Source organism: Gavia stellata, chromosome 4 (assembly GCF_030936135.1).
Source record: "Gavia stellata isolate bGavSte3 chromosome 4, bGavSte3.hap2, whole genome shotgun sequence".
NCBI classification, from domain to species: domain Eukaryota; kingdom Metazoa; phylum Chordata; class Aves; order Gaviiformes; family Gaviidae; genus Gavia; species Gavia stellata.
This window is the reverse complement of record NC_082597.1, coordinates 58,946,658-58,971,243: the sequence shown is the minus strand read 5'-3', so window position 1 is coordinate 58,971,243 and position 24,586 is coordinate 58,946,658. Positions and strand designations below refer to the sequence as shown.

The 24,586-nt window shown below is 40.3% G+C and overlaps 1 protein-coding gene across 2 annotated transcripts in view; it reads right to left on the bottom strand.

Moving 5' to 3' along the window:
• The window catches only part of MYH9 (myosin heavy chain 9), a 72,141-nt gene that overhangs the window by 13,587 nt on the left and 33,968 nt on the right, over positions 1-24,586 (bottom strand). Inside the window, exons 6-25 of one of the 2 annotated variants that reach the window (XM_059816467.1) lie at positions 22,961-22,969; positions 19,841-19,933; positions 19,083-19,146; positions 18,476-18,574; positions 17,448-17,591; positions 15,120-15,215; positions 13,917-14,035; positions 12,673-12,825; positions 10,680-10,853; positions 9,711-9,884; positions 9,027-9,141; positions 6,443-6,636; positions 5,989-6,110; positions 5,528-5,597; positions 4,407-4,567; positions 3,565-3,673; positions 2,471-2,602; positions 1,612-1,818; positions 962-1,099; positions 337-460 (exon numbers count right to left, since the gene is read on the bottom strand). In XM_059816467.1, coding sequence (XP_059672450.1) covers positions 337-460; positions 962-1,099; positions 1,612-1,818; positions 2,471-2,602; positions 3,565-3,673; positions 4,407-4,567; positions 5,528-5,597; positions 5,989-6,110; positions 6,443-6,636; positions 9,027-9,141; positions 9,711-9,884; positions 10,680-10,853; positions 12,673-12,825; positions 13,917-14,035; positions 15,120-15,215; positions 17,448-17,591; positions 18,476-18,574; positions 19,083-19,146; positions 19,841-19,933; positions 22,961-22,969 — 2,497 coding nt within the window. The remainder of the gene's footprint in view (positions 1-336; positions 461-961; positions 1,100-1,611; positions 1,819-2,470; positions 2,603-3,564; positions 3,674-4,406; positions 4,568-5,527; positions 5,598-5,988; positions 6,111-6,442; positions 6,637-9,026; positions 9,142-9,710; positions 9,885-10,679; positions 10,854-12,672; positions 12,826-13,916; positions 14,036-15,119; positions 15,216-17,447; positions 17,592-18,475; positions 18,575-19,082; positions 19,147-19,840; positions 19,934-22,960; positions 22,970-24,586) is intronic. The other variant, XM_059816466.1, reaches the window with a different exon arrangement.

Genomic DNA, 24,586 nt, shown 5'->3' with positions numbered 1-24,586 from the left:
GTAGAAGAGTGGAGACACTTCCACAGCAGGAGAAGAAAGAGAACCAGCCTCTCTTCTCCATTGGCCCACTGCTTTGGAGAGGATTTTTATTTAGATCAAGGGCTCAGCTGACAAGGCACATAACCTTCAGCCAGCCACTGAACAGCTCTACCAAACCGATCAATAGCAAACACACTATAGACTAATTTTTAACCCTTCAGAAACTGGAGAAGACTAAACCTCTAGAAATGAAACTGAAGTTCAACAAATTTTAACAAGAAACCACCTAAAACTAAACAGGCAAGTCCTTTGCAGAATCTGCCTTTAAAAAAATAAACAAAACCAAACCAGAATCACCTTCAAGGTCTGTGATCATGGCCTCATGCTTATTCTTGAGTTTGGCTAAACTCTTAGATTTCTCCTCTTCCTCTGTCAGGTTTGTTGTAAATTCAGACATTCTGTCTTCCAACAGTTTCTTTTCCTGCAGAATTGAGAAGGCAGTGTCAAAGCAGTTGCTGGAATTACAGGAGATTTTTCCAGAGTTGACTGTGTTTAAAGATGTCAATGTCATGAGTGCCTACTCCTGCTACAAGGAAACTTGGAACAAAAGAAATCCTTTCAGGATTACAGATAGTATTCAAATAAACTGTTACTTAAAGATTTGTATTTGATAGCCCTTTCAAAGCTGAAAGGGAAGTCTGTTTATGAAATAACTTGATACTGTTTGGCATAACAATGTATCACAAAACATCTGCTCACGGATCATTATTTAGTCAAGGCTATTTAAATATCATACAGTACTGACTTGTAAAGAACACAGGCAGGCAGCTAATTTCAAGAACTCAGGTCAGAGTTATCAAAGACAAGATTGAATTAATTCAGAAGTTTTCCCGTAATATGTGAAAGGTCAGCCTTTGGCGGGTGGCTCCAGGAGAAACATCTGTGCATCTTTAGCCTGTGTAAGAAGCTGCAGAAGTCTTACCTTAGCCAATTTGAGATTCTGATCTTCCAGAACTATCACATCTTCTTCCAGTTTCTTCAGTTTGGCTTCTGTGGTCACTTTTTCTAGCTGCAACTTCTGCCTTGCGCTTTCCTCTTCTTCAAGCTGCTCCTCTAGTTCCTTCACAACACCCACAGAAAAGCAAGGCATTTGTCAGTGCTGCTCACCAACCAATGTAACAGCACAGTAGCAATACTAGAACTTGGAAGGTTTCTTTACCCTTCCTTCAAGGTATTATTAGTACTTTCCAGAAGTGACATCTCTGTCATGACTTAATGCAACATACTACATTCTAACAAATAAGTTTTCTAGCAGAATAAGCAATGCTATTTTGCGAAGAAGAATGCTACCATTCCTAAAACACCTGGCTTAAGCAAAGACTTGTCTAATTATTTGACACTTGGCCATCATCTTCATCTTCAAGAATGGAACAGCTCATTCCAGATGACTGACCAAATGCCTCAGGCTCAGCACTAGAATCACTGTGTTCTATTGCTATTTCCACAGACAGATTTTTCTATGCTTCTTTTTTTGTTCTCTCTCTCTCGTTTCCCTCCAAGCTGAGGCAAAAGAACCACTTTAATCCTTACTGCCCTCTTTACTGACAAGAGACAGCATTCCTAAGGCATTACCTGGATGTTCTGCTGCATTTTCTTCTTTTCAGCCTGCAGATGTTGACACCGTTCTTCCTCTTCCTCCACCCTTGCTTCCAGGTCATGACATATCTCCTCCAGTTCTTGCTTCTTGGCTGTCAGGCGGGCTCTTATCTCCTCAGCTTCAGCACAGAGTTCAGTTTCTGCTTGCAACTGTTCCTGCAGCTGCATCTTCTCTGCCATTAGCTACATTGGACACAAAACCAGAAATAATACAAGCTCCAATTTACCAAAGCACTTAGCCAATCTGTGTTAAGTGAAGTTACGAGTTCCTGTGTTCCACAGTTAGTCTTAATCATTGCAGCAGTCGCCTGCTGCTAATCAAAAGCCAAATATCAAAACATAGTTTTAAAGTGTTTGTTTGCCTTCACAAACCATGCACTGAAACCACATATTACGTTAGCCTTAAATTTCTTGAGACCATATCCATTTGAAGTAAGGAGATTGTCTAGTTTTCCCCTGCAAAAGTAACACAAATAATTATCAGCCCTACAGAAAAACAATCCCGCTGCCATCTTCTGTGTTCCAAACAAAAAGGATTCCATTAATGACAAGGTTGAATTCAACGAGCTTGCTATAATATTTAGCCAAACGAGACTTTTCTTCACATAATGGCTATAGAAGGGCAATAGGTGGTCACTGTACAAAATGACCTGCTAGAGGAACTGAGCTGAGAAGAAGAGCAAAGAAAAATTGAACAAGATGGCAGCCAAGTCACATATTTCAACAAGTTGGAATCCTGCAGCTTGTCCGTCAGACCAATAAAAGCAAAGGAGCTCTCAAGCAGTTGGCCAGGTAGAGAGAGAATGACTTTTACACATGAGATTTGCAAACTCACCTGGGCCTGGAAGGTCTCCATCTCACTCAGTCTATTTTCTGCAGCTAGCTGCTTCTCCTTGACCTTTATTAGTTCTTCTTCCTTGGCCATCATCTCCTCTTCCTGTCTGCTTACTTGCAGAAGGGGCTTCACCTGAAAGGGAAACCAAGGCAATGAGACATGTATAAGAAGCAAGGAAAACATGAAGAAATGCTCTTGTACTTGATAAGCATTGAATAAAACAACGTTTTAGTTAAACATCAGATTTGAAGGACTGACCAACTGTTTTGTTGTGAACACTGTGAAGACCATAGAGGACTAGATACCATCTACTCTGCCAATAACACACTTTCTGCCTGCCCAACTTTTCCTCCAGGATGGGATGCATCAGGAAAGGGTTGGGTAAATTCCAGACCCTCAAGGGCTAAGTAGTAATAGCAGGAGAATAAAAAAGTTGCCATACAGTGGGGAAATTCACAGGTAGGTCAATGTAAACAAAAATCAAACAATACCCATCTCTGTGGTCCCCCATCAAAACCCCTGAGAAGTCATTTCATAGGAAAGAGAAGAAAAGTTTAAACTCCACTCTCAACTCTCATTTAGCTGCAAAGTCTCATTCCTAAAAAGAAAGAAATCCCATACATTTAGAAAAAAGACCATTTCTTCATGTGTTCATTATCTTTATAAAGGTAAAACATCTACAAGTCTAACAACAAGATCAGACCTCAGTACTTTTCCTTTGCTCTTACAACTCTGGAGAAAGAGATGGCAAGCCATCCCCGTATTATCAATTTTTGCCTAGCTAAATTGACTAGCCATGTAGTGACTCTTTGAAGTGCCATACCACCAAAGCAAGCGATCCTCTTACTCTTCTTAGGCATAAAGCATTAAAAGATGACTTCTGCTTTTCTACATCACTTGGATATAGCCTTGCACTTGGTTTATGCAGGCACACTGCATAGCTGTAAAATATGCTATGATATTCTCTGCCTAAATGAATCAAGGTGTAGTTGCAAGCCAGCCAATTGTAGAGGAAGTGGTTTTTGTGCTCTGGTTCAATCTCAGAAGCTGAAATTGCAACCAAACTGTCAAAATTGCAAAGGAAAAAATATTACCTTGGTGAACAACCTCCACCATTGCCAGTTCCGCAGTTTCAAATAGGCAGCACAGTTCCTCTGAAGCACTTTCATGGCTGTCAATTGCTGCTGGCGCTTGGCAAAGGCTCTGCAAGGTAAGTGGAGGGTGGAGGTCAGACAAAGGAACCCACAGCAGGACACAATTTTTTCCACCAAGCCCTTTCTTAGACATCCCTACATTTTTACTTTAGAAGGTTCCCTCCTAAAAAGCCAGCAAAATTTCCAGTTAATTTCCTCTATCTTCTCAAGGTTTTTTTTTCTAAGGTAAGAGTTGTTATCCTTTCCTTTAGTCAATTTCCTATTTAATAAAGTTTTTCCCTAATGTCTTCTAATCCAAAAAGCCTCATTATTTTCACTTCAGAAAAGGGAGATCTGAAACAGAGATGTGTTTTCCTGCCAATCTGACAGATACTACTTTTGTTTTTAGAACTGTACCATTTGCATTCCTACCTAATAGCTTAAAAGAAATCCTACACCTCCTGGATCAGTACTGTACTAAGACCTTTTCATTTTCACATTTGCAGTTTGCAGCACTTCCATCAAAAACTTTGCCCTCTGTATTGTATTTGTATAGACAGGAACAGACTTTACTGCTCTGGTAGTATGTAGGATAGCAGCACACTGAGTTTCTTGCAGGTGCCAAAAGTTCAGCATTACAGAAATCAGAAAACCCTAGAACACCATCAGCTGTTATATACAACAAATAAATCATGGCCTTTATGATGAAATATAATTTCTAGTCAGCTTTTTTTGAAGAGAAACTTGTACCTGAATGGGAGAAATACGTGTTTGTAATGTACTCTACAAAACATGGTCCTTACTTTCTGGCCAGGTAGCCTCTGCAGCATGCTTGGAAGCCAATAATGACATCTGTGATCTTCAGGTCTCTTTCTTCTTCAAGATGAGCAAGGACTCCAGCTCTGAAAAACACTTTACTCTGTCCAATTCGGTAAAGGTTAGAATCCAGCTCCAATGCTTTGATCTAAAATGAGAGAGAGAAGAATCCATCTCCTGCAAAGACTGCTTCATGTGAATCATCACAAAACATATTTGTGTCTCATGGCTGTAAGATATCCCTTCCCTAAAATGAGCCACTCAGGCCAAAGTTGCTAGCTCCCAATAAAGTCCTGTCCCAATTAGAGGAGTTGGAGCTCAGCCAAGCAATGCATGAAATAGAGGTAACCAGAGACAGAAAATATGATAGAAAGCATTGTTTAATACAACACCATATAAAGTACCCAGAACTACAAGGATACTGCGAGGAACATATGCCTAGTCCCAAGAGCCCTCTTCCTTTCCTAAAGGAAACACATCTGTTGATCCTTCTTATTTATCTTTCCCCAGTCCTAATCCTTCTCAGAAAAAGGCACCCCAACCAATTTTCCCATCCTTTAAAGGATTTGCTGTCAACACTTATACTAGTTAAGAAGAATAAGGTATACTCCTTTAAGACAGAAGAAAGGGAATCCCTTACAGCTAAATTCAATTCAGTCTCCCCTAGTCTTCAAGCTACAGAGCCAAAGCTTTCCCTTTGAAGCAGGCAATTCTGCAGAAATTATTAGGAGCCTTCACTGAAAACATTTGTCATCAGCAGGCCATTACAAAAAGTCTGTTGAACCTCATACTTTAAGCATGTGCTAAAGGTAACAGTAATGCTTCTAAGCATTTTGATTCCATGAATACTGCTGGCATGTCAAAGTGTATGCATATGTGGAATCAGAAAGATCCTCTTTGCCTAGGATTTTTGAACCTCGGGCTAATCAAAAGCCTCCATCTGCGAAGCCAAGAGAAAGCTTTTTGCACCCTCCTTCTCTCAGACAAAACGTTTGACTTTGGTCCTTTGGTCTGTGAATACAAGATATATTTAACATGCACAACTCCAATTTCCAAACCACACCCATGAAGTTTATTCTATTCAAGCAGAGTTTCTGGGATGTCTTACCATTAGCACACAAGCCTGCTTTCCATCCATAAATCCTTTGGGAATTGCATTTGGAGTTAAGATTTCATATCTGAAAAGGAGAAAGCATTAGACTAGTTACACAAGTACATTTGAAAACAACAACAACCACCAAACAAACCAAAAAAATCCAGTAATGCATTCCTATGCCATTATGAGTTTGACAGCTTACAGTCTTGTTAGAAGAAAAAAATTGCACCTCTAGACAACAGAGTATGAAGTAGCAGTCTTAGATGGGGTCCTCTACACCTCACCTTAACTACACACTTACTAGAGAAGTCAAAGATGCTTTTGGGAGGCTTTGTGCCAGGGAATATCAAGGGACAGCTGTGCTGCTTTTGAAAACAGCGACAATCTAGTTGCAATAAAATAATTCCATTTTTGCACTTACGTCTTAACTTCGCCTGGGTAAAGACTGCTTTAGATTCTTTTCTAGGCCTTACCTTTGTCTGAATTCCTGGAATACAACTCTGTTGGGGAAACCTTGACGACAAATACGGATTCCCTCCAGCACGCCATTACAGCGAAGCTGGTCGAGGACCAAGTGGGGATCTAGTTTTCCAGCCTAGTGAGAAAAAAGTGTATTTTTTAAATACCACAAAGCTTTTACAAAAGGGGCTTACCCCCTTCACTCCCCCTGTTTGTAAAGCAGCCAGTTCTCTCTTTTCCAGTTAGAAGCAATTGAAAGCTTTTATGCCACCTTAAGAAGAACTGCAAAGATCAGTCTCCAAAATTTTGGTAAGTATAGTTACTTAGGATGAGCTTAAAAAGATATCCTGAGAAAACTGGACATCCTTAAGATCTCTTACAAAACCTGACAAAAGATAGCAACCCAGCCATGTGCCCCAGGAAGCCCATGTAAGACTGCATGAGCTGTACTGTTATAATTGTCTTTACCTTCTTCTCATGGTTGGGGATAATGCAACGGACGAAGTTGGGGTTGGTGTTCCTCAAGGTAGCCATCAGTTTAGCCAACTGTTCTTTATAGAGCTGTCCCACTGTTCGGAACATACCCTTCCTGGTTTTAAAGGCCCCTGGCAATGCTGTATCTGACATACCAGCTACCTGATCCAGCCCAACAATACGGTCAACTAGAGAAAGCACAAGAAAGAGCGTTAAAATTCTGCCACAAACAAAGGAAGCATTGGAATATACAAAGAACATCTGGGTAGAACAGGATAAATGAGAGGAGCTGCAGGATCCTTTTTGCTTCATCTCTACACAGATGTCAACTCCTGTATAGAATTTGTGCAGGGATGGGAGCAGGAAGGAAAAAAAGCAACAGCTCACTACAGGAAATTTGAGTGATGGAGTCAAACTTACTCCCAGACATATTCTACTGATGATCTGGATGGCAAGTCGGGAAAAGCAATCTAGAAGTGAGTTTCAGATGCTTCTACTTGCTCAGGTTACAACAAAAAACACCAAACCAAGAGTTCTAGCTGCTAGCCCAGCAGAGTCAACTATTAGTTAACTCTGACCCAGAAGGGGCCACAGTTAGACAAAAAGCCCAGCTTCACTCTTGCATTACAGGCAGAACTGTCATGACCGGTGATCAGAAAAGCCGTATCTACTTGTAAACTGCACAAACATGGTAAAAGGCATGGTGAAAGGCCTGATAGAAACCAAACCTCAAGATACCAGTGTTTATTTTTGGAGCACAAGTACTCTATGACAGAGACATGAACAAAACCACTAGGAGAAAGTCCAAACTCCCTGCCTCAACAGTTTCTCCACTATGCCACAGTGACATCCAAGCACTGATGAAGCTATCACCTTGATGGGTGGACTCCACAGATGCCTGTTTTCAATAGAAGACAGCTAGACCTGAGAGTAGCAGGGGCAAGAAGAAACTAGAGCATTACTTTTTCCCATTGCTCTTCTACATGGAGTTAAAAATTCACCCACCCACCCAAAACCAACTACATCACTATAAATTTCCACACCCCCAGTACATTTTTATTAAGGACTTCAAGCTACTACTTCACTTTATCTTTAGTGGTTGGCTGATGCCTACACTCAGGCTCCCAATCTTAACTTCAGAAAAAACATCAACTTGTGCTCAGCTGGCTTCTGATGAAAAAAAACTGCGAAGAGAAACCCCTACAAAAGAAGAAACAAGAAAGGATACTCTAATTTACAGGTAATATTAGTTTAGAACTGGTCACTTCTAGAGCAGCTGTTAGAATAGGGTCAAGGTTGTCTTATCAGAAAGAAAAGACAGATATGTTACTAGATGACACCACAGAGAAATCCACATAAGAGTGTCCCAGATTGCGGCTGGAACAATCCTTTCAAAAATCTTGAGCCCTGCAACCTACATAAAGATAGCAAAAAGGACAGTCACTTGCAACAGAAGATCCAGCTAAGAACAATAAATAAGAACTGATCAGCTGTGGTTCAGTTGACATTTGAAGTCCAGAAGGAGTCTCTCTCACACAGCAAAGGCCTTGTTAGGCATAAGTTGCTGATGGCCATTTTTCATGCAGTACAAGTTCCTTTGCCAAATTAACTTTCTTTTAAATGATCAGCAGCTGAAGTCAAATCCCAACACTAGAATCAATGTTAAACTGGATTTCAGTTTAAACTCAGTCCCAGAAATCTTCCTTCCAAATCTTGCGAGAAATACAGCCTTGCTAGCTCTACATTCAAACAGCTGACAGGGATTTGCTTTTAGCTGTTCCTATGCAAGTCTTGCAAGAACAACCTTTAGCACCGGAATATGTCCATATTTTTCTTGTATCCATTTACAAGGTGAGAGTTTTGCTTTTGTTTTAAAGTCTGTGAGAAGCTACTAGCACAAAGCAGAGGAAATGAACAAGAAAAACAAGCAGGTATGACAAAGGGACAAAGAGAAGTTAACGGAAGCATTTCTTGCATGGCTCTAGGATGCATTACGCACATGACACAACAGCTGGGTTTCTCAGTCACCTGGTTCTAGATGAAGAATAGGAAAGTGTTGATAGAAATAGGCTCTCTGAACGTTCTGCATCTCTGCAACAGACAGAGACGTCAAAGAAAACCCACCGCAGAAAGTGACAGCAACAGTAAGACTCAAAAGCAGATAAACCCAGAGAAGATAGAGTAAAATACTGAACAACACTGCAGCAAGAACACACTAGTTGCAGGAACTGAAAACGTAGATTCAACCTCAGATCTCGTGTCTGAGTGTTGCAGCTACACAAGCTGCTGGGACATAATGGTGCGTTCATATTTTATCCTGGCGTTCTCTGTTTCAAGAAATAATTGCTATATATGCAGCAAGCTTAACATAAGTTGATGCACATGAACCTTTCTCTTGAGTTACAGTGAACTACTAATGCAATACCACGATCTAAGCAAGGGATGTTCCAGATAATGCTCATCTTCGTGGCTCAGTCTTTGGGGAAAAAAAGCAACACAACTCATCACAGACTTCTGACGATCAAACTCTCCCACATAAAACAAGAGAAAACATATGAGATTAAGTTTAATTACATACCATCTTTCCACAGCTCAGACACAAACTTATCCGACGACTGGTGGAGAAGAGTAGCAATGTTGTCATTCAGTGGATCCATGTTCTTCATCAGCCATTCATCTGCTTTATAATCCACCTGGAGATGATAAAGACATCAAGAAACTTGGGAGGGATTTTCTGCAGCACAAGATGCAACAAGATCTTGCAAATTCTATAGAAGTAGCAGTGAGGTTTGCACAATCAACAACAGATTACCTAATCATTCTTGGATTTGCCATCTAAGCAAGCATACATACAAATTTCAAACCCTAGAAAACAGCTGCATATTCTGTTCTGTCAGTGAAGCAAATGGATTCGCAATGCTAGTTTGTACCACCCAGAGTGTGACAAACAACTGCATCATCATTTTTGGTGATGAAGTCTTGATGCAAGGTTTCTGAAAAGTACCTCCAATCTCACCAAGTCACAGAGAACAAATTTAAATTGGTGACAGTTTGACATGTCTTCAACTATACATACATAACTTGCAAGCAAATCCTCTTAGGCCCTGTCAGGTCCACAGCAATGGAACAACTTTGTGAAATCTTCCACTGGTTTCCCATAGGCAGCCATTTTGTAAAGTAGCAATTTCTTAGAAGCAGTGGTTATGCATTAGAAAATACAGCAGTCATTCCAGTGTTCACATTTTAGCTGCTAATTCTTTACCTTGCCAGCATAATGTATGATACAGAAATCAGCTTTGTCTTTCAGCTGCTTTGGCTTCTGAAATTTGGGGTGGGTGCCTTGTTCTTGTACAACTTTTTCCACAAAGCTTTTGTCTGTTGCTTTTGGGAACCAGCACTCTTCATCCAGCAGAGCCAGTATACCAGGAGGCCCAGCCTTAAAGAAGGGAAACATCAAAATGTCATTAAATACATGACTACACCAATAATTAACACCTTTAAATGGCTAGGAAAAAAAAAAAAAAAGGGTATCTAAGCCTGATCCCCATCACATTCACCTGTTGTGTGGTATCAGTTCAACTACTTCTATACTAATAGAAATTGTCAGTAATTCTTCAAAATCCTCATCTGAATTCTGGCCATTTTTATGAGAAGGTCTCTATGACATTTGTCTAGGTTGTTTTACATGGGGAAAAAATTACATATTTTTAATATACGGAACACTATCACATTGTTCTCCAAATATCCAGGTATCTAAATGCAGAAGACCATAGCAGAACATTTCAGAAACTAGTCCTTACTATTGGAACATCTACTATGAAGTTTATAAGTTTCCAAGTTTCATTAGAGCAGAATGAAAGCAGAGATTCACAGCTTCTCATCACGCTTATAGTTCAGTAAGGAAGTTCACGCTACTTATGGTAAGCCACACACACATCTAGCACCATGCAGATCTACACAAATGAAGACAGTTTTGCAAGAGGAAAAAGTGGCTGACTAGATCTATTTTCATGCAGTGTTTCCTACAGAACTGACCCTAACAGATTTATTGGTGACACACTTTCAGACAAAGAGGAAACTGTTCACTTCTGCTTCTAAGCATACCAGAGTGTCAGTAGAGGATTACAAAAGCTAGAAAGCTAGTTTCCAGTCTACAGGTAGAGGTTATGTGCTCAATGACAAAATTAGTGTGGTCATTTCTTGCTGCTTGATGGTAGAAGAACAAGCTTACCGGCTTTTCTATGAGGTCAATGCAGGGCTGCAGATCCAGGCCAAAGTCAATGAAATTCCACTCTATGCCCTCCCTCTGGTACTCCTCTTGCTCCAGAATGAACATGGTGTGGTTAAAGAGCTGCTGCAACTTTTCATTTGTGTAGTTTATACACAACTGCTCAAAGGAGTTCAGCTAATGAAGAAAAAGGTAGAAATACGTTTGAATAGTTGCTTTTAAAGACACACCTACTATTCTCTCAGGACAAACGGTCACATCTACAGTTCAGGAATTTAAGCTAGTGTTCTGTGTGGGGTGGACAGCCCTTTGTCAATAACCCCATTTGCTTATGTACTGCCTTTCCTGTCACGTGCCACTGCATCACTGCTGCAATCTCTAGGGAAGTTCATACATACTGTTCCTCAGACTTTGCAAAAGAATGTTTAGTTGTAAACAGCAGAAGAATTACTGCAGCTACTTAACCCAGGAACAGAAAAGACTCCAGTTTTCTCACAAACTCAGAGCTGGCAGGTCCTCTTCATAGGAAGAGGAAGCAACAGAAGCCTGAAGACAAATTCCTAAAAGCATGTGCACTGGAAAGTCCCTTTTTAATCCTCATATGTAAAATCAGAACAAGGGAAGTGAGGGAAATTTCTTCAACATCTCCAGATTTCTTCAAACTGTAAGGACAAGGTTAATAACCCACGGTTTAGACCACACTGAACAAAATGCAGCTGCTGAAGAGAATGGTCCTGATCTACTTCCTCCATGTTTCAGTAATTTCTAATCATGTATTTCAACTCCCCTCCTTTTCATGAGATCCAGCAGCCATGAAACCAAAAGCAGACCGATCAGTGAGAAAAAAGAAATAAAAAAATTTTTAAAAAAATTCAACTTTTCTGTGTAGTTTTCCACTTTATGAATAAATTGGTCCAATTCACCTTGCAGCTGCGCATGAGCTAGATTCAGCATAACACAGGTTGATAGCAGCTGCCTGGCTGGGATAATGGCAGGACAGTTATTCTCTGATGGCAGCCTGTGGTTGCTTCAGACTAAGCATAATACAAAACCACATTCTAAAATTGTTGTGTCATAGACATAATGGTTTGGCCTAACAGTTCACTGCCACCTATAAAAGGAGCTCCCACTTCCCCTCTTTTCCATCTCTCCCTCAACCTTCCTTCAGCTTTTCTTCTCCTACATTTATCTTGCATCAGTTTTTATGCTCAGATTCCCCTCTGCAGACCAATTCAATTATAAAACACCATAAGAAAATATTTTCCACAGGGCTAAAGGGTGAACAGTACAAGCAGTTGCAGCCAAGAGCAGCAGAGGAGAAAAGGAGCAAGTTCACTCCTTTTCTGTATCAAAGAGCTGCTGTTGAGTCTGTTTAACTGTATGTGAAACCATACTCTGATGCCCGATTTTCAGGCTTCTTGCAGAAAGAAGCATACATAGGTCAGAATTTATGTTGTATCTGCTTTGGTCTACCCTGTCTTTGCCTTTTCCAAAACTCATCAGCAGGAAGAAGAAACCATTTCTAACAATTTTTAGCAGTGCTAATGGGTTCAGTGGGTCATCCCTTAAATGTTTTGGGACAGATTAATGGGACGTAAAATTTTAAGTCCAGTGGTGATCCGTAACTCTACATGACATTTTAAAAGACTTTTGTAGGTTAGCAAACTCTTAAGTGTGAGCTATAAAGAATCAAGAACACATGGAACCATAAATGAAAATAATTCTAATGCATGTGCCAAAAAGGATGTAAACATCAGAATACACAGCAATAAGATAAAACGTTTGCAGAATACATAAAATACGAAAGAAATGAACCACTTAAGTTATTAACTAACTTATCTGACAGTTCACATCAGCAGGGATCTCAAGTAACAGAAGTGGAATACACATCCTTTCCAAAACTACACTATTCTTTTCCAGTTTTAAAGCTATTTTCTTCAGCGGTCTTTGCCCCATGGAAAACTGTGCTGAGTGCAAGGACCTGACACCTCCTTACCTCGAAAATTTCAAAGCCAGCAATGTCAAGAATTCCAATGAAGGACGCACCCTGTCGCTTGGTCTTATCCAATGCCTTGTTGATACGCATAACCAGCCACCGGAACATACGTTCATAAGTGGCTTTAGCCAGCGCTTCAATGGCAAAGTCAGCCTAAACAGAAAAAAGACAAAGATCAGGAGTTACATTATAATCCAAAGGAAGGCACAGATTACACTGTTTCGGCATCTACTGGCTCAACTGTAGTCTGAGATTTTCTATTCACCACCAAACTCACTGAACAAGGCTTATTTCAGAGGTTATTCCCAATGAAAAGTAGATGGCACAGCGATACTCCATAAAAGAGCAAAGAATTTGTCTTACTAAATTAGTGTATCAAAGCCAAATTTCAGGATCCTGCCTGTTGGAGAAACCAATGCCTGGTACTCAACAAAGAAAAATTATGCCCAGACACCTCCAAAGACTATAGTAACATAGCGTGTTTCATAGGTCCAAAAGAAAAGCATTTAAATTCTTTCGTAATTTAGGATTTGTGAAGCCCAGCCCCCTCCTCCCATGCCACTACCCTACCTGTGATTGACACAAAAATACTACCTATAGTAAGAAATCAGAGATAAAAATGGAAAGGCAGCCTGTGACTACTTCTGGACTTCACTCTCTTCCCAATATCTTCCACGTTATGGGGGCGTGTTTATTTACACTGAGAATACGTTCATAAAGAAGCCGTGCAGTGAGTAAGCCCAGGGGCTTTGCTCCATTCAGGATGCCACTAGCTCCTAGGTCACGTTTCATTTAGAGCACAACCTGATTCAAGAGAGTGTTACAAAATTTACAATCAGTTTCAAGGGTGAGCAGCAAATTTTTCCACCCTAGTAGCTGACTTACTCAAAACTGCTGCTTTCTGTATTACAGCAACTTTAAAACGTCATCCTTGCATACAGCACTGAAGGAACTTACTCCCTTGGGACACCCAGACACCAAAAGTAGGGGAGTTGTGTTCTCTTTTTTTTTTTTTCCCCAGATGAGATAAAGTGCTACAGGGGCAGAGTGGTTTCTATCTTTATACAGACCAAGTGAGCAAATACTAGAAGTAATATGCATGCTACATTATTCAAGTGTGGTTGCTATACACTGCAGCCATAAAGATGGTTATTAAACACCACAGAAGCCTCTAATACATTTGTTATCTTCGTGGCAGCAAGATTAAAGACTGAAGTACTCATTCACTTTTAGAGAATGCATACCTGCTCTTTGGTCTGAGCTTTCTGGACATAATCTCGCCCAACTTTGATGCGAGGAGTCAGGATACCTCTAGTGAAATCAGTCACATTGATACCCAAAAGGTGAGACACTTTCTGAGCAGCTAAAGACAGTAAGAGGAAACAACAAAGAGATAAATGTTCTTTTGTTTTTCTCACAGAAAGCAAGAGAAAAACATTCCTGCAGCTGCCTTCCCAAGAGAGTCATGAAACAGGTTATAAAAAACGTTAAATGAAGAACAGGTTAATGAGACAAAGAAATGTATCGTCAAAACCAAAAAATCCCAAAAAACCTCTTGCAACCCATACTACAGGTTACTGGGTTTCTCCAGAAGCCACAAGAGTAAATTTGAAGCAATACTCTCAATACCACTAAGTCATAACATGGAAGCTTTAGAAAGTTCATAGTCTGTAACCAATTTAAAGATAATGTCAAGTAACATATTTCTTAATCAAGCTAATTGTTCTGTCTTCATCTACTGATTAGTTTTTGAGGTAACTCTGTGTTTCAGATTCAAGATCCAAGACCTAAATGGTTTACACTCCTCCCCAAAATGCCATTTAGAACATATTTTCCATAATAATAATAGCCAAAAATATAAACACTTAAAATAAATTAGCAACCTCTTATATTTCTGCAGTACATCTGTAATGAAGGGCTAAGAGCTGTCTTCCAACAGACAGCCTTCTATCATGTGAAACATGGTACTATTTACACATACAACAATGGGCAGTGCAATTAAAATATGCACACATACTTTATAGCCACCACAAAACTATCCACCTTACTCTGGACATAGACTTGTAACTGTATGAGTCAAAGAACATTCCTTGAGTTCTGATAATATAGGTTTGTAGGAGCAATCATTCCTAGCTTGGTTAAAACATACACACCCTACATATTCCAGTAGAGTAATCCTTTTCATCTGGTCATCACGTGTACTTCCAGCCTAGCCCTGTCACAAGAACAGTGCCACATTCCTGCCCATGGGTGGCTGCAAACCCACACCTGGCAAAACAGCGACTATTTGTATGAAGGCGCATGTCAGCTCCTTTGACAAACAGTTCACCTTATAGAAAAACAGGACTCCAGCATTTCCTACATACTGTAATATATTCTACTTGCCGGAACTTCCTGGAGGCTTTTTTCTGCATTTTTCTTTGAGGTGGGAAAAGGAGATTGGTTACCTGTATTGTCTGGCATAGAGGCTTGGTCTGTATTACGCTCCTTCTTGAAGACTATGTTGCCAAGTTGAAGAACACCGGAGATAACCTTCAGCAGACCTTTTAAAGTAATAATAGCTTAGTGTCAGACATCTCCAAAAGCCCTGATATGATCCAGCTACTTTTCCTGACATGGTTAAGAGGCCCTTCTCAACATCCCAAAAATCCTTCTGGAATTTGCAAAAAAAACCACCACAGGGAATTCCTCTATATGACTCCCATTCAGGACACAGGACTTTCCCTATCCCTCCTATGCAAGACTACACAGCCTGGAAATTTACCCATTCTCAACATCACTACAGTAAAGTGGGAGACAAGACTGAGGGTGATGCACCATCCTACATCTATGTTTTTTGATAAAATGTCTGTTTTCTGCTAGAGGGCCAAAATTCACTATTTTCCTCAATGACTACTGTTAAACGCAGGAAAGAGACAGTTATTAAGAGTACAAACCAATTAAGAGAAGGAAGATTCTGTTCCTTTAACCCCGTATCACTTTCAGCTCCCTGACCAAGGTCTGCAGTCCATACAGACATGCATTATAATGTGTGAAGGGCAGCACGATGTGGGTGAAAGCGCCTGTACCATAACTATTACTAATTACATGCTGAAGCACCCCACCCATTGCTAATGATATATTCATAGTCTTTGAATGGTGCACATCACAAAAGCAGCATCAGATGCTAGGACAGGAAAGATGTTTTTCAATGCCAGAGCATCAATTCAATTTTCACCACGTATCAATAAAAGCTCGTTGCATAATAGCTTCTAGTTGCCTTGAGCAAAGTAAACTGCCAGTCACTTGTAAAGGGGATCTTGTACCAAATATTTTTTCACCTGCTAATTTTTACCTGTTACAGAAACATTTGTTTTAAAACAATATCCTTTTGATAGCAGAGCAAACAAAGGCTCCATATATGCTACATCAGGACTAACAGAAAAGAAACATGTTATGTTCCTAGTGGCATGTTACGAAATCCAGTGGTTTGACAGTTGAATCTGGAGTCCCGGCACTTGGACAAACAGCTTATTTTGATCTTGTCTCATAAATGAAGATAGTTAGTTTTTAGACTTTACATCAAAACTAAGTAAGCCTACCATCCATCCAGCCACTGTATGTATTCTTCTTCCAAGCCTATAAGGAACATTAATGCACTTCACACTTTGAACAGCAAGTGCAAAACACTAAAGCTATCTTTGCTGTAGTGGCTGGAACCAATAGCTCATCTACATGACTGCAAAGACATGCCCTAGAGCATACATTAAAAACCCAACTCAAAAAACTGAGCATAGCAGGACATCCTGACAATAAATTACGCTGCCAATTCTTTTATTCAGTTTAGGCAAATTTCTCTTCACCTCAATAGAGCAGTTTCAGACTCACATGATTCAGGATATCAAGAACTGTATTAAACTGTGGATAACGACAGTGTGGATTTATAGCAGGCTGGACTATGAGGAGTAACAGTTAAAGCACAAGCACATATTCCCTACAGCCACAAGAGCTGCAGCCTCCAGCAGAAGAGGTGGTGACCTCAAACCACCACAGATGCTTGCTTCAGTGTAGAGAAAAAACAGTCCTAGTTTTAGAAGACCGTATACATTTAGAAACTGAGATTTTGCCGAACACTGGTTCCAAACCAGTGAGGCAGATGATGAATGAGACAGCACAGAGCTGGTGAATACCTATCACTGCACTTTGTGCTGGGTGCATGCAATTCCAGCTTCACTGTCATGGCACTGTGCTCCCAGAATCAGACAATATTAATTTCTGATCAGCAGTTCAGTGTTAAGCTGGAAAGAAAGGCACTATGACCAGGCCATTCTCAAAGTACTAATCCAGCAATGGTTGGATTAGATACTTTAAAGCCACTGCTTAGGGATAGGGGGAGCACGCAAGCTGTGCACTGCACAAGAGAATGAGGGGATTCTTGTATCTTGGATGTGTTATTCATAAACTGGATATACAGCCCTCAGATTGGGAACAAAAACAGCAAGCAGAAGCATGTTTTCGTTAGCTGCTTGACTTCTAACATTAACTGTATAAACTGAAACTGTGCTGGTAGATCCTGAGGTGGGTCACTCCAAAGCCACTAAGTTTATTACTTGCACACTGTTCACTTGCAGAGGCAGCAGGGAGTGGGGTGGACATCAGACAAAACAAAACCAACAACAACAACAACAAAAAAATCACAGACAAACAAAGAACCCCAGAGCAGAAAAGCTCCAGAGAGATATGATCTGTTCCTTCTTTCATTTCCTTGCATTTCAAGCCCTTCAGAGGATTCATACCTATCTGCTCCTCATCTGGGATGCCCATGATCTTCATTGCCTCCATGGTCTCCTGAAACATATCTTTGTCTTGCTGACCCGGAATCGTAACATGCCCATTGGAAAGGAAGCGATACTTGTTGTAAGGCTCCAGCAGCAGATCAGCTTAGGAAAGAATTGAGAAAGAAGTTACTATGGCTTTTTCTTTTTTTTTTTTTCTTTTTTTTTTTTTTTAAATCAACAACAAGCTACCACTGAGATCAAATTTCTGACTTGCATATGCTAGCAGGTGCTGGATGGATCTGGGATTAAGCCCAGTTTTACTGCAGGCTGAACATCTAACGTATTTTAGATAACATTGGAGGTTTTCTGCCTTATTTGTTTCTATTCCTTCCTCTGGACTGCTCCACCAAAGCAGTGTCAATCATCATTACGCCCTAAGTCTATAAGAAGCAGGGATTAACTTGAAAGTAAACTTGCCTTTAATTTCAGAGACCTCATTTGTTACAAGTCAGGTGAAAGTTAATATACAGCTCTCAAAACAGTATCAACTATGAGAAAAGTCCTCTCCTTCTGTCCTTCCTTCAGATCAATTTCCCCCCTCTCGCACAACACGGACCCTTATTACCAGGCTGAGCTAGGTGCACTAGAATCCTAGACTTCTAGAGGGGCTTAGATGCCAGCAGCTTTGCTCCGTTCAGTTAAAAGCTGAGCACATCACAGTAGGACCATTCCTGCACTAGGAGGGTTTACATCATGCAAGACGAGACTAAACATGGGACAGTGATTTAGATAAGGAAGGGCGTAGAGTCATTTTCGGCAAGGAGACAAGTGCAGGAAGGAACCAGAGAAGCAAGTTTTCAGGAACTGAGAAGTGCAGGGGGAGGGCAGAGGGATGTATGAGTGTATGGAAGAAGTGGAGGAGGGGTGACCATATCTAAAAGGCAGAGCCAAGAAACTATAAAGGAACAGGTCCTAGCCTACAAGTGTTTCGGACCCTCTGTCGTTTGGATAAGGGAACCCCATAACTACATCAAAATCATACTTACTCTTCAAATGCTCCCCTGCCCCAGACAGCAGGTAGTAAAAGATGTGGAAGGTTCTCTCCTCTTTGGCTTGACGAATTGCACGTGACTTCTCCAGCAGATCTTCAGAGAGTCAAGGCATATAGCAGGACATACAAAACACTTCCTATTCTATGGCAGGAGAAAAAACTCGTACTACCTGATATTCTCCTCATGCCAATTAACAGGGGTATAGATTTAGCAATCATTATCAGTCAACAACCCACTGAGCTTCTGGTCTCAGTTCTGCCAGCCTCTGAACGATGGCTATGATAACAGAGACTTAACTGATAAAAGCCAGAAAAACAGTGGCCATCCATCCCTACTTGCCTTGGACAAAAGTGAGAATGGCTTATGAAATTCCAAAGCTATTCATCTTATTGCAGTTTATGCTTCCATTTCAGCCTCCTAAGATTAGAATTCACTGATTCAGAAAAGACTTCCACCATGATCACAAAGGTCACAAAATACTATATGAAGAAACAGGAGATTAAAACAGCAATCTTGCTAGCATAAATTTAAGTGCTTCCTACCACTTTCTCGATCTCTATAGCCTTTAACTTCTCCTTTTAAGTGGTTACAGAAAGGATACAGGTCTCAATATTGGCTCCAACAATGTAGCCGTTGACATCAAAGTTGATTCTGATGAACTTGCCCTAAGAGAAAGATAACAGCATTAAAATTAGTATTCATTCTATCTGGTAACAGCAATAAACAGCAAAGGTAAACCTTCTCTTTTTAATCAGGAAAGGAAATTCAGAACAAGTCAGGTAGGTTTTAGGCAAAACATAAGGTCAGCCAACAGGCAATGCCTGCTGATCACAACAGCAATTTAACAAACAAGACACCAAACACTTTCAGACATTTCTGACATTCAGACAGCCTACAATTCAAATTCATTATGTTTCAGCATAGATTTCCCACAACCAGGGTCCCTTCAGTTTCATGTGCTATATGATCTGGACAGTTCCACCTCCCTCAACGTTAGCTTCAACCACTTTCATTTAGTACCAGCTCTAGCTCCCCCATCTGCCTTGCAGATGCTGTCCATCGCTCTCCAGAGCAAGTAAAATAGGACAAGTATTTACTCTCCAAGATAAAACTGACTGTAATAAACTTACAATAAGAATCGGCATAGATGATCCTGGCACAGGGTCAGCTTCCTTCACTCCAGAGACCTATCAGGTCTATTCTGGATAATTCACTGAATTAAATTCACTTCCCAGATTAATTTGAGGGAAGTCACTCACTGATAGTCCTATCCCTGTCAGCAATTCATCCAAAAGCAGACCAAGTCTTCCCTCTGGAAAGTGTAGAACACTGACATCCACGCTGGATAGTAATACTCACAAATCTTGAGGAGTTGTCATTCTTTACTGTCTTGGCATTTCCAAAGGCCTCCAGGATGGGATTAGCCTGGAGCAACTGTCTCTCCAGTTCTCCCTAGAGAGAAATCAGAAATTAATAAAGTGGGTAGTGGTTTACTGCATTAACTTTGGGTCAAACCAACACTAGCTTGGCACTTGTTGTAGAGAAGCCATATTAAACCTTAGGAGATGACCCTTAAACCTTCAAAAGGAGACTCATTAGTTACCTGGGTAAAACAGAAACATTCACAAATATGCCTTATTCCCTTCCTCAAAACAAGGGCATCCCAGTGCTGTTTTTCTGATAAGAAGCCGCCCTTGAAAGCCACTTGGCCATAACATCCCACAGACTTCCCAGGATCAAAGCAAAACACCGTACCATCCAAGATCAGGCCCTCATCCCAGAAGTGTCTTGCCATCCTAGGCTGGAAAAGTGAAGAAAATCCTGTCTTGCTACCACAAGACAGCCCTGAACTCTGCTAGTAGTAGGTTAAGAAGCTAGTTTGTAAAGGTCTAATGTTTAAAATAAAAAAACAACCAACCAGAAACAAAACAAAAAGCTTGCACTAAGAGTCTACATCTTCCAAAATACAAACAAGCAAAAACTTCCTTTGTAAGGAGGCACACACACACACACAAAAAGAGAATTAGCGGTATCCCACAAACTGCATGATTGCTTGCATTCTGCTGCCATATTCGCACACTCCTCCCCTCAAGGAACACAAAATGCTGGAGCTGTAGAAAAAGAAAATTCAGAACCTTTAACCCTGCCAAGTACTAGACCATTGGAGCATATACACCTTTCCCTGCAGGCTCTAGATATATCCCTGGCTATTTTTAAAAATTACTTGTCCTCTGTGCTAAAAGCATGGAGCTCTACATATTTCAAGATTAGCTAAAAAGCTTCTAGAGACAGAAAATGACAGGTTAGATTAATGTTTCTCTTTGTAGCAGTTATCAGTAAGTACTCGAGACTTCCTGTGCATAACATGGATATGAAGTTTGATTCGCGAGAACTGGAATTTATGGGCAAATTATTTAAGGATATTTCTAAGGGAAAATTGTTCCCATTCATTCTCAAAGTGCATTATAAAACAGATTAGTCTTTACACAGTCTCTCTAAAAATACATGCAATTAAAAAAAAAAAAGAGGAAGATACATAAGAAACTGCACAAAGAACTACAAGTCTTTATTTCTTACTTCCACAATCACCTCACTTCATGCTTCCAAAGTGCAAGGCCAAACAAGACCCCCAGTCCCTGTAGAACTGCACATATATAGAAGGGACAGCTGCTGCAAACACTTTCATTCACTGTCAAGTATATATAACAAGAGGGTTAGGCCTGAGAAGGGAACCTGAGCTGGGACATCTGCTCTCTCACAACAGAGCCAGCGTGTGGCTTTGTAAGGAGAAAACCTTGAAAGTAGGGCTCAGTCCTTGAAACTGTGTGGCAATCACAGTACTGAAGTTGGAACACTCTTCCCTCACCCCATTCCTCCTCCCCATCCTGCAGTGAAGTCCTAGCCCTTTGTTTGTGACTGCAATCTGTTACTATGCAAGTGAAAGATGCCAGCAACATAGCATTTCAATGCAACTATGCAACAAGGAGGGAAGAGATTAAAAAAGCCCATTTTTTCCTCTGAAAAGCAGTCAGGCTTTGACACCAAATCTATTTTAATTACTTGGCTAAAAACAAAAATAAGGTCATGCTTAGCTACACAAAGATCAAAAGTTTATAGAAATCCATACTATAGACCCTCCTGTTATTTAGTACCTCAGTAAGTGCCATTAGTGTCAAACAGGTGTTCATAAACTGTAGTTTAGAGGTGATTAGGTCCCTTGAACCACCAAGGCAGCAATACGCATAGGGAACGCCAGTTCAGGCTCACAGCAATATGAAGCTGTGGGGAAAGGAAAACACTAAAGAGCTGGTCGAGTCAGTTAGTTCTCAGGGCTTGCGTTAGCACCATGATACAGTGCGAAGATCAAGTTCTCAGCAAGCCATGGCAATGGCACGTAAGATTAAGCAGCTGCGATTACTGCAATGTATCCATTCCTCACTGTACTCTGTCCTTGTTTAAAAAGACAATCCCATTATCTTAAAAATTTTAAAGAAGTTTTGGGGGGGTTTGTTGGGTTTTTTACCTTAAATTTTGACGGTCACCTTTCACTGAAGGAAGAGACTTCATTATTATTATAAAATGGGTAATTTTGCAAAGCAAAACCAGTACAACACAGAGCTGTCCGTCACAAGCTTTCTAGACATTCTAAGGTTCCTATCACTAAGACACTGCCAATTTTCTGACACCTGTAACTGCCACTCCTTGACCTGAAATAAATTTGTTTAATACTTGGCATGCATTTGAAGTATGTACAATATTCCTCATGAAAACAGAAACAATAACAGCCACTGGATCCGTTAGCCTGTGGTTGGGCAGCACACACTCTTCAGTATGCTTTCCTTCTACTGCTCTGAAGTTGCAACACCAATTTAAAGCAACCAAAACCCTTCACATCTATCTTGTACTCTTGATTTTTTGCATCTCATACACTTTTTGGAATGATTTTATGCAAGGTAGAAGTTTTGCCAGGCATTTATTCTTCAGGAAGTATGGAGAAAGGCATCTAGAAATCACAGCTAGCTTTAACAGCATACAATTTAAAAAACTAAAAGATGGGGTAAGGCATTTGTTTTTTTGGTTTGTTTTGGATTTTATACTTCAAGGATTTGCTTTTGTATTCTTCTCTGCAGTCATGCGAGCATCTCAAATAACTGAGTCCCAACAACAGTGGGTTGGATGGGGAAGGGAGAAAGATCATCAATAACCTAATCTTCATTACAAATATTTAAGCATTAGCAACTATTACCCATGAATTTCCAATTAGCTGCAAACATTCTCATCTTGAAAAAAACTATTACGTGATTTAAGGTCCATAGAGAAGCAGAGACTAAACATGGGAAAACATCAATCTCAACTTCCATCAATAAAGTTTCCTCAAATGAAAAAAGTGGTTTTATAATTAGATTCAATAGGCCCCAAAAGCAGCCTTAATGTGCTTAGTAGTCACACCATGCAGCTAGAACCTATTTAGCTGAATACACTAATGCACTGGGATTGGTGGAAGCTGCCACTACCTCCAAAACAAGAGAGCTAGAGTTGAAGAATATGCTTTATAAGTTTGATTTTTCTCTGATACTTGGAAAGATAGGGGTTTACATCCAAAACTTCTAATAGGAGAGAGTCAAGAAACCCTTCTGGTAGATAATATAGAAAGTAGTGGTGCTTTATCATTGGTTAAGTTCCGTGCCTAGTCTTGCAGTATAAAGATTCAACACTATCATATTCAACCCTAAAAAAATAAATCTGCTGTGATCAGTATACCCGAGATCCTAAAAAAATTTAATGTATTCATCCTCATAAACCCTTATAATCTGGTTCCAAGTTTAAGGTTTGTAAAGAATTGTTGCATAGAGCACTCATTACCAATTAATATTCGAAGGCTCCAGTTCTAAATCCTCTCCAGTAAGGCCAGTACTACTGTTTAGTCACAAAAGTGGAGCAAAAGATGAGTTGCAGGACTTTTCGGAATAATCAAAACTGGGGGGGGGGGGGGGGGGGTTGGGGGAGGCGCACATGGGCAGGGAAATTTAAAAAAAAAAAAAAATTCAAACTTGGGCAAATCACCAACCAGTCCAACTTAGGACTGTTTTATTCTCCTAAGCAGACTGCCTGTACTGCTTTGGTGGTTGAAATTTTGCACAAGGATAAGCAGTGGAAGAATACTTAACTCAACCCCATGATTCTATTTTCCACACTTAAAAAGAAAAAGAAAAAAGGATAATGTTTCTAAATACAGCTACTGACAGACTATGGAAAAAAGCCTTCATATGTATGAAAGTTTGGCACATAGTAAGTTGGTTTTTTTTGGTTGGATTCCAGAAGTTACTTATTAATATGTGTGCGCACACACATAGTATGCCTGCATGCAGAGATGCCTTGTTATTCATATACTCTATACACATAAGACATGCCTACACATCAAGCTACTATGGGAAAACTCTTATGTATAGATACAGTGGACACACTTGGCATCTGGCTTTCATTACACAACTCACCAGTGAACATTTCCAATGTGTTCAGCTCTGGCTAACAAGCTCACAGTCCTGGAACACCCTGTCTGCAGGGCAGCCTTCCCCCCGACCTTTCTTTGCAACCTGCAGCCACATCTCACTGCAGGGAATAGAAAGCTAAGCACCTAACTACATTTATCTTACTAGGAACACCATGCACACTAGACATTTATGGTTCTAGGAAAGCCTGGTCCAGTCCTATTGCCCTGGAGGAATACTTCTTGAATGGTATATCTGGGGAAATCCTGCAAGAAAAACCTTAAATGCAAACTGGTTTTGAGCACAGAACACAAGTATTCTTGATATTACTTTAGTCTCCGACTGAACATCCTCACAAAAAGATTACTGTGCACCACACAAAAAAAAAAAATTGTGAATTGTCTATGAATTTGTTTTAGCTGCAGAAAGTGATATTGGTGTGGAGTGAAAAGCTGCTCAAAAAAATCACACAATGGGACAGAAAACGCATTCCTGGTGCAGAACGTGCAGTAAACGTGCAGCTCACCTACGAGGATACAACTGACGAATTCGGCAATAGTCCATCGGGGGAGAGGGAGGGGGAAAAAAATATAAGTGAGACATCTTTAAAGTCCTC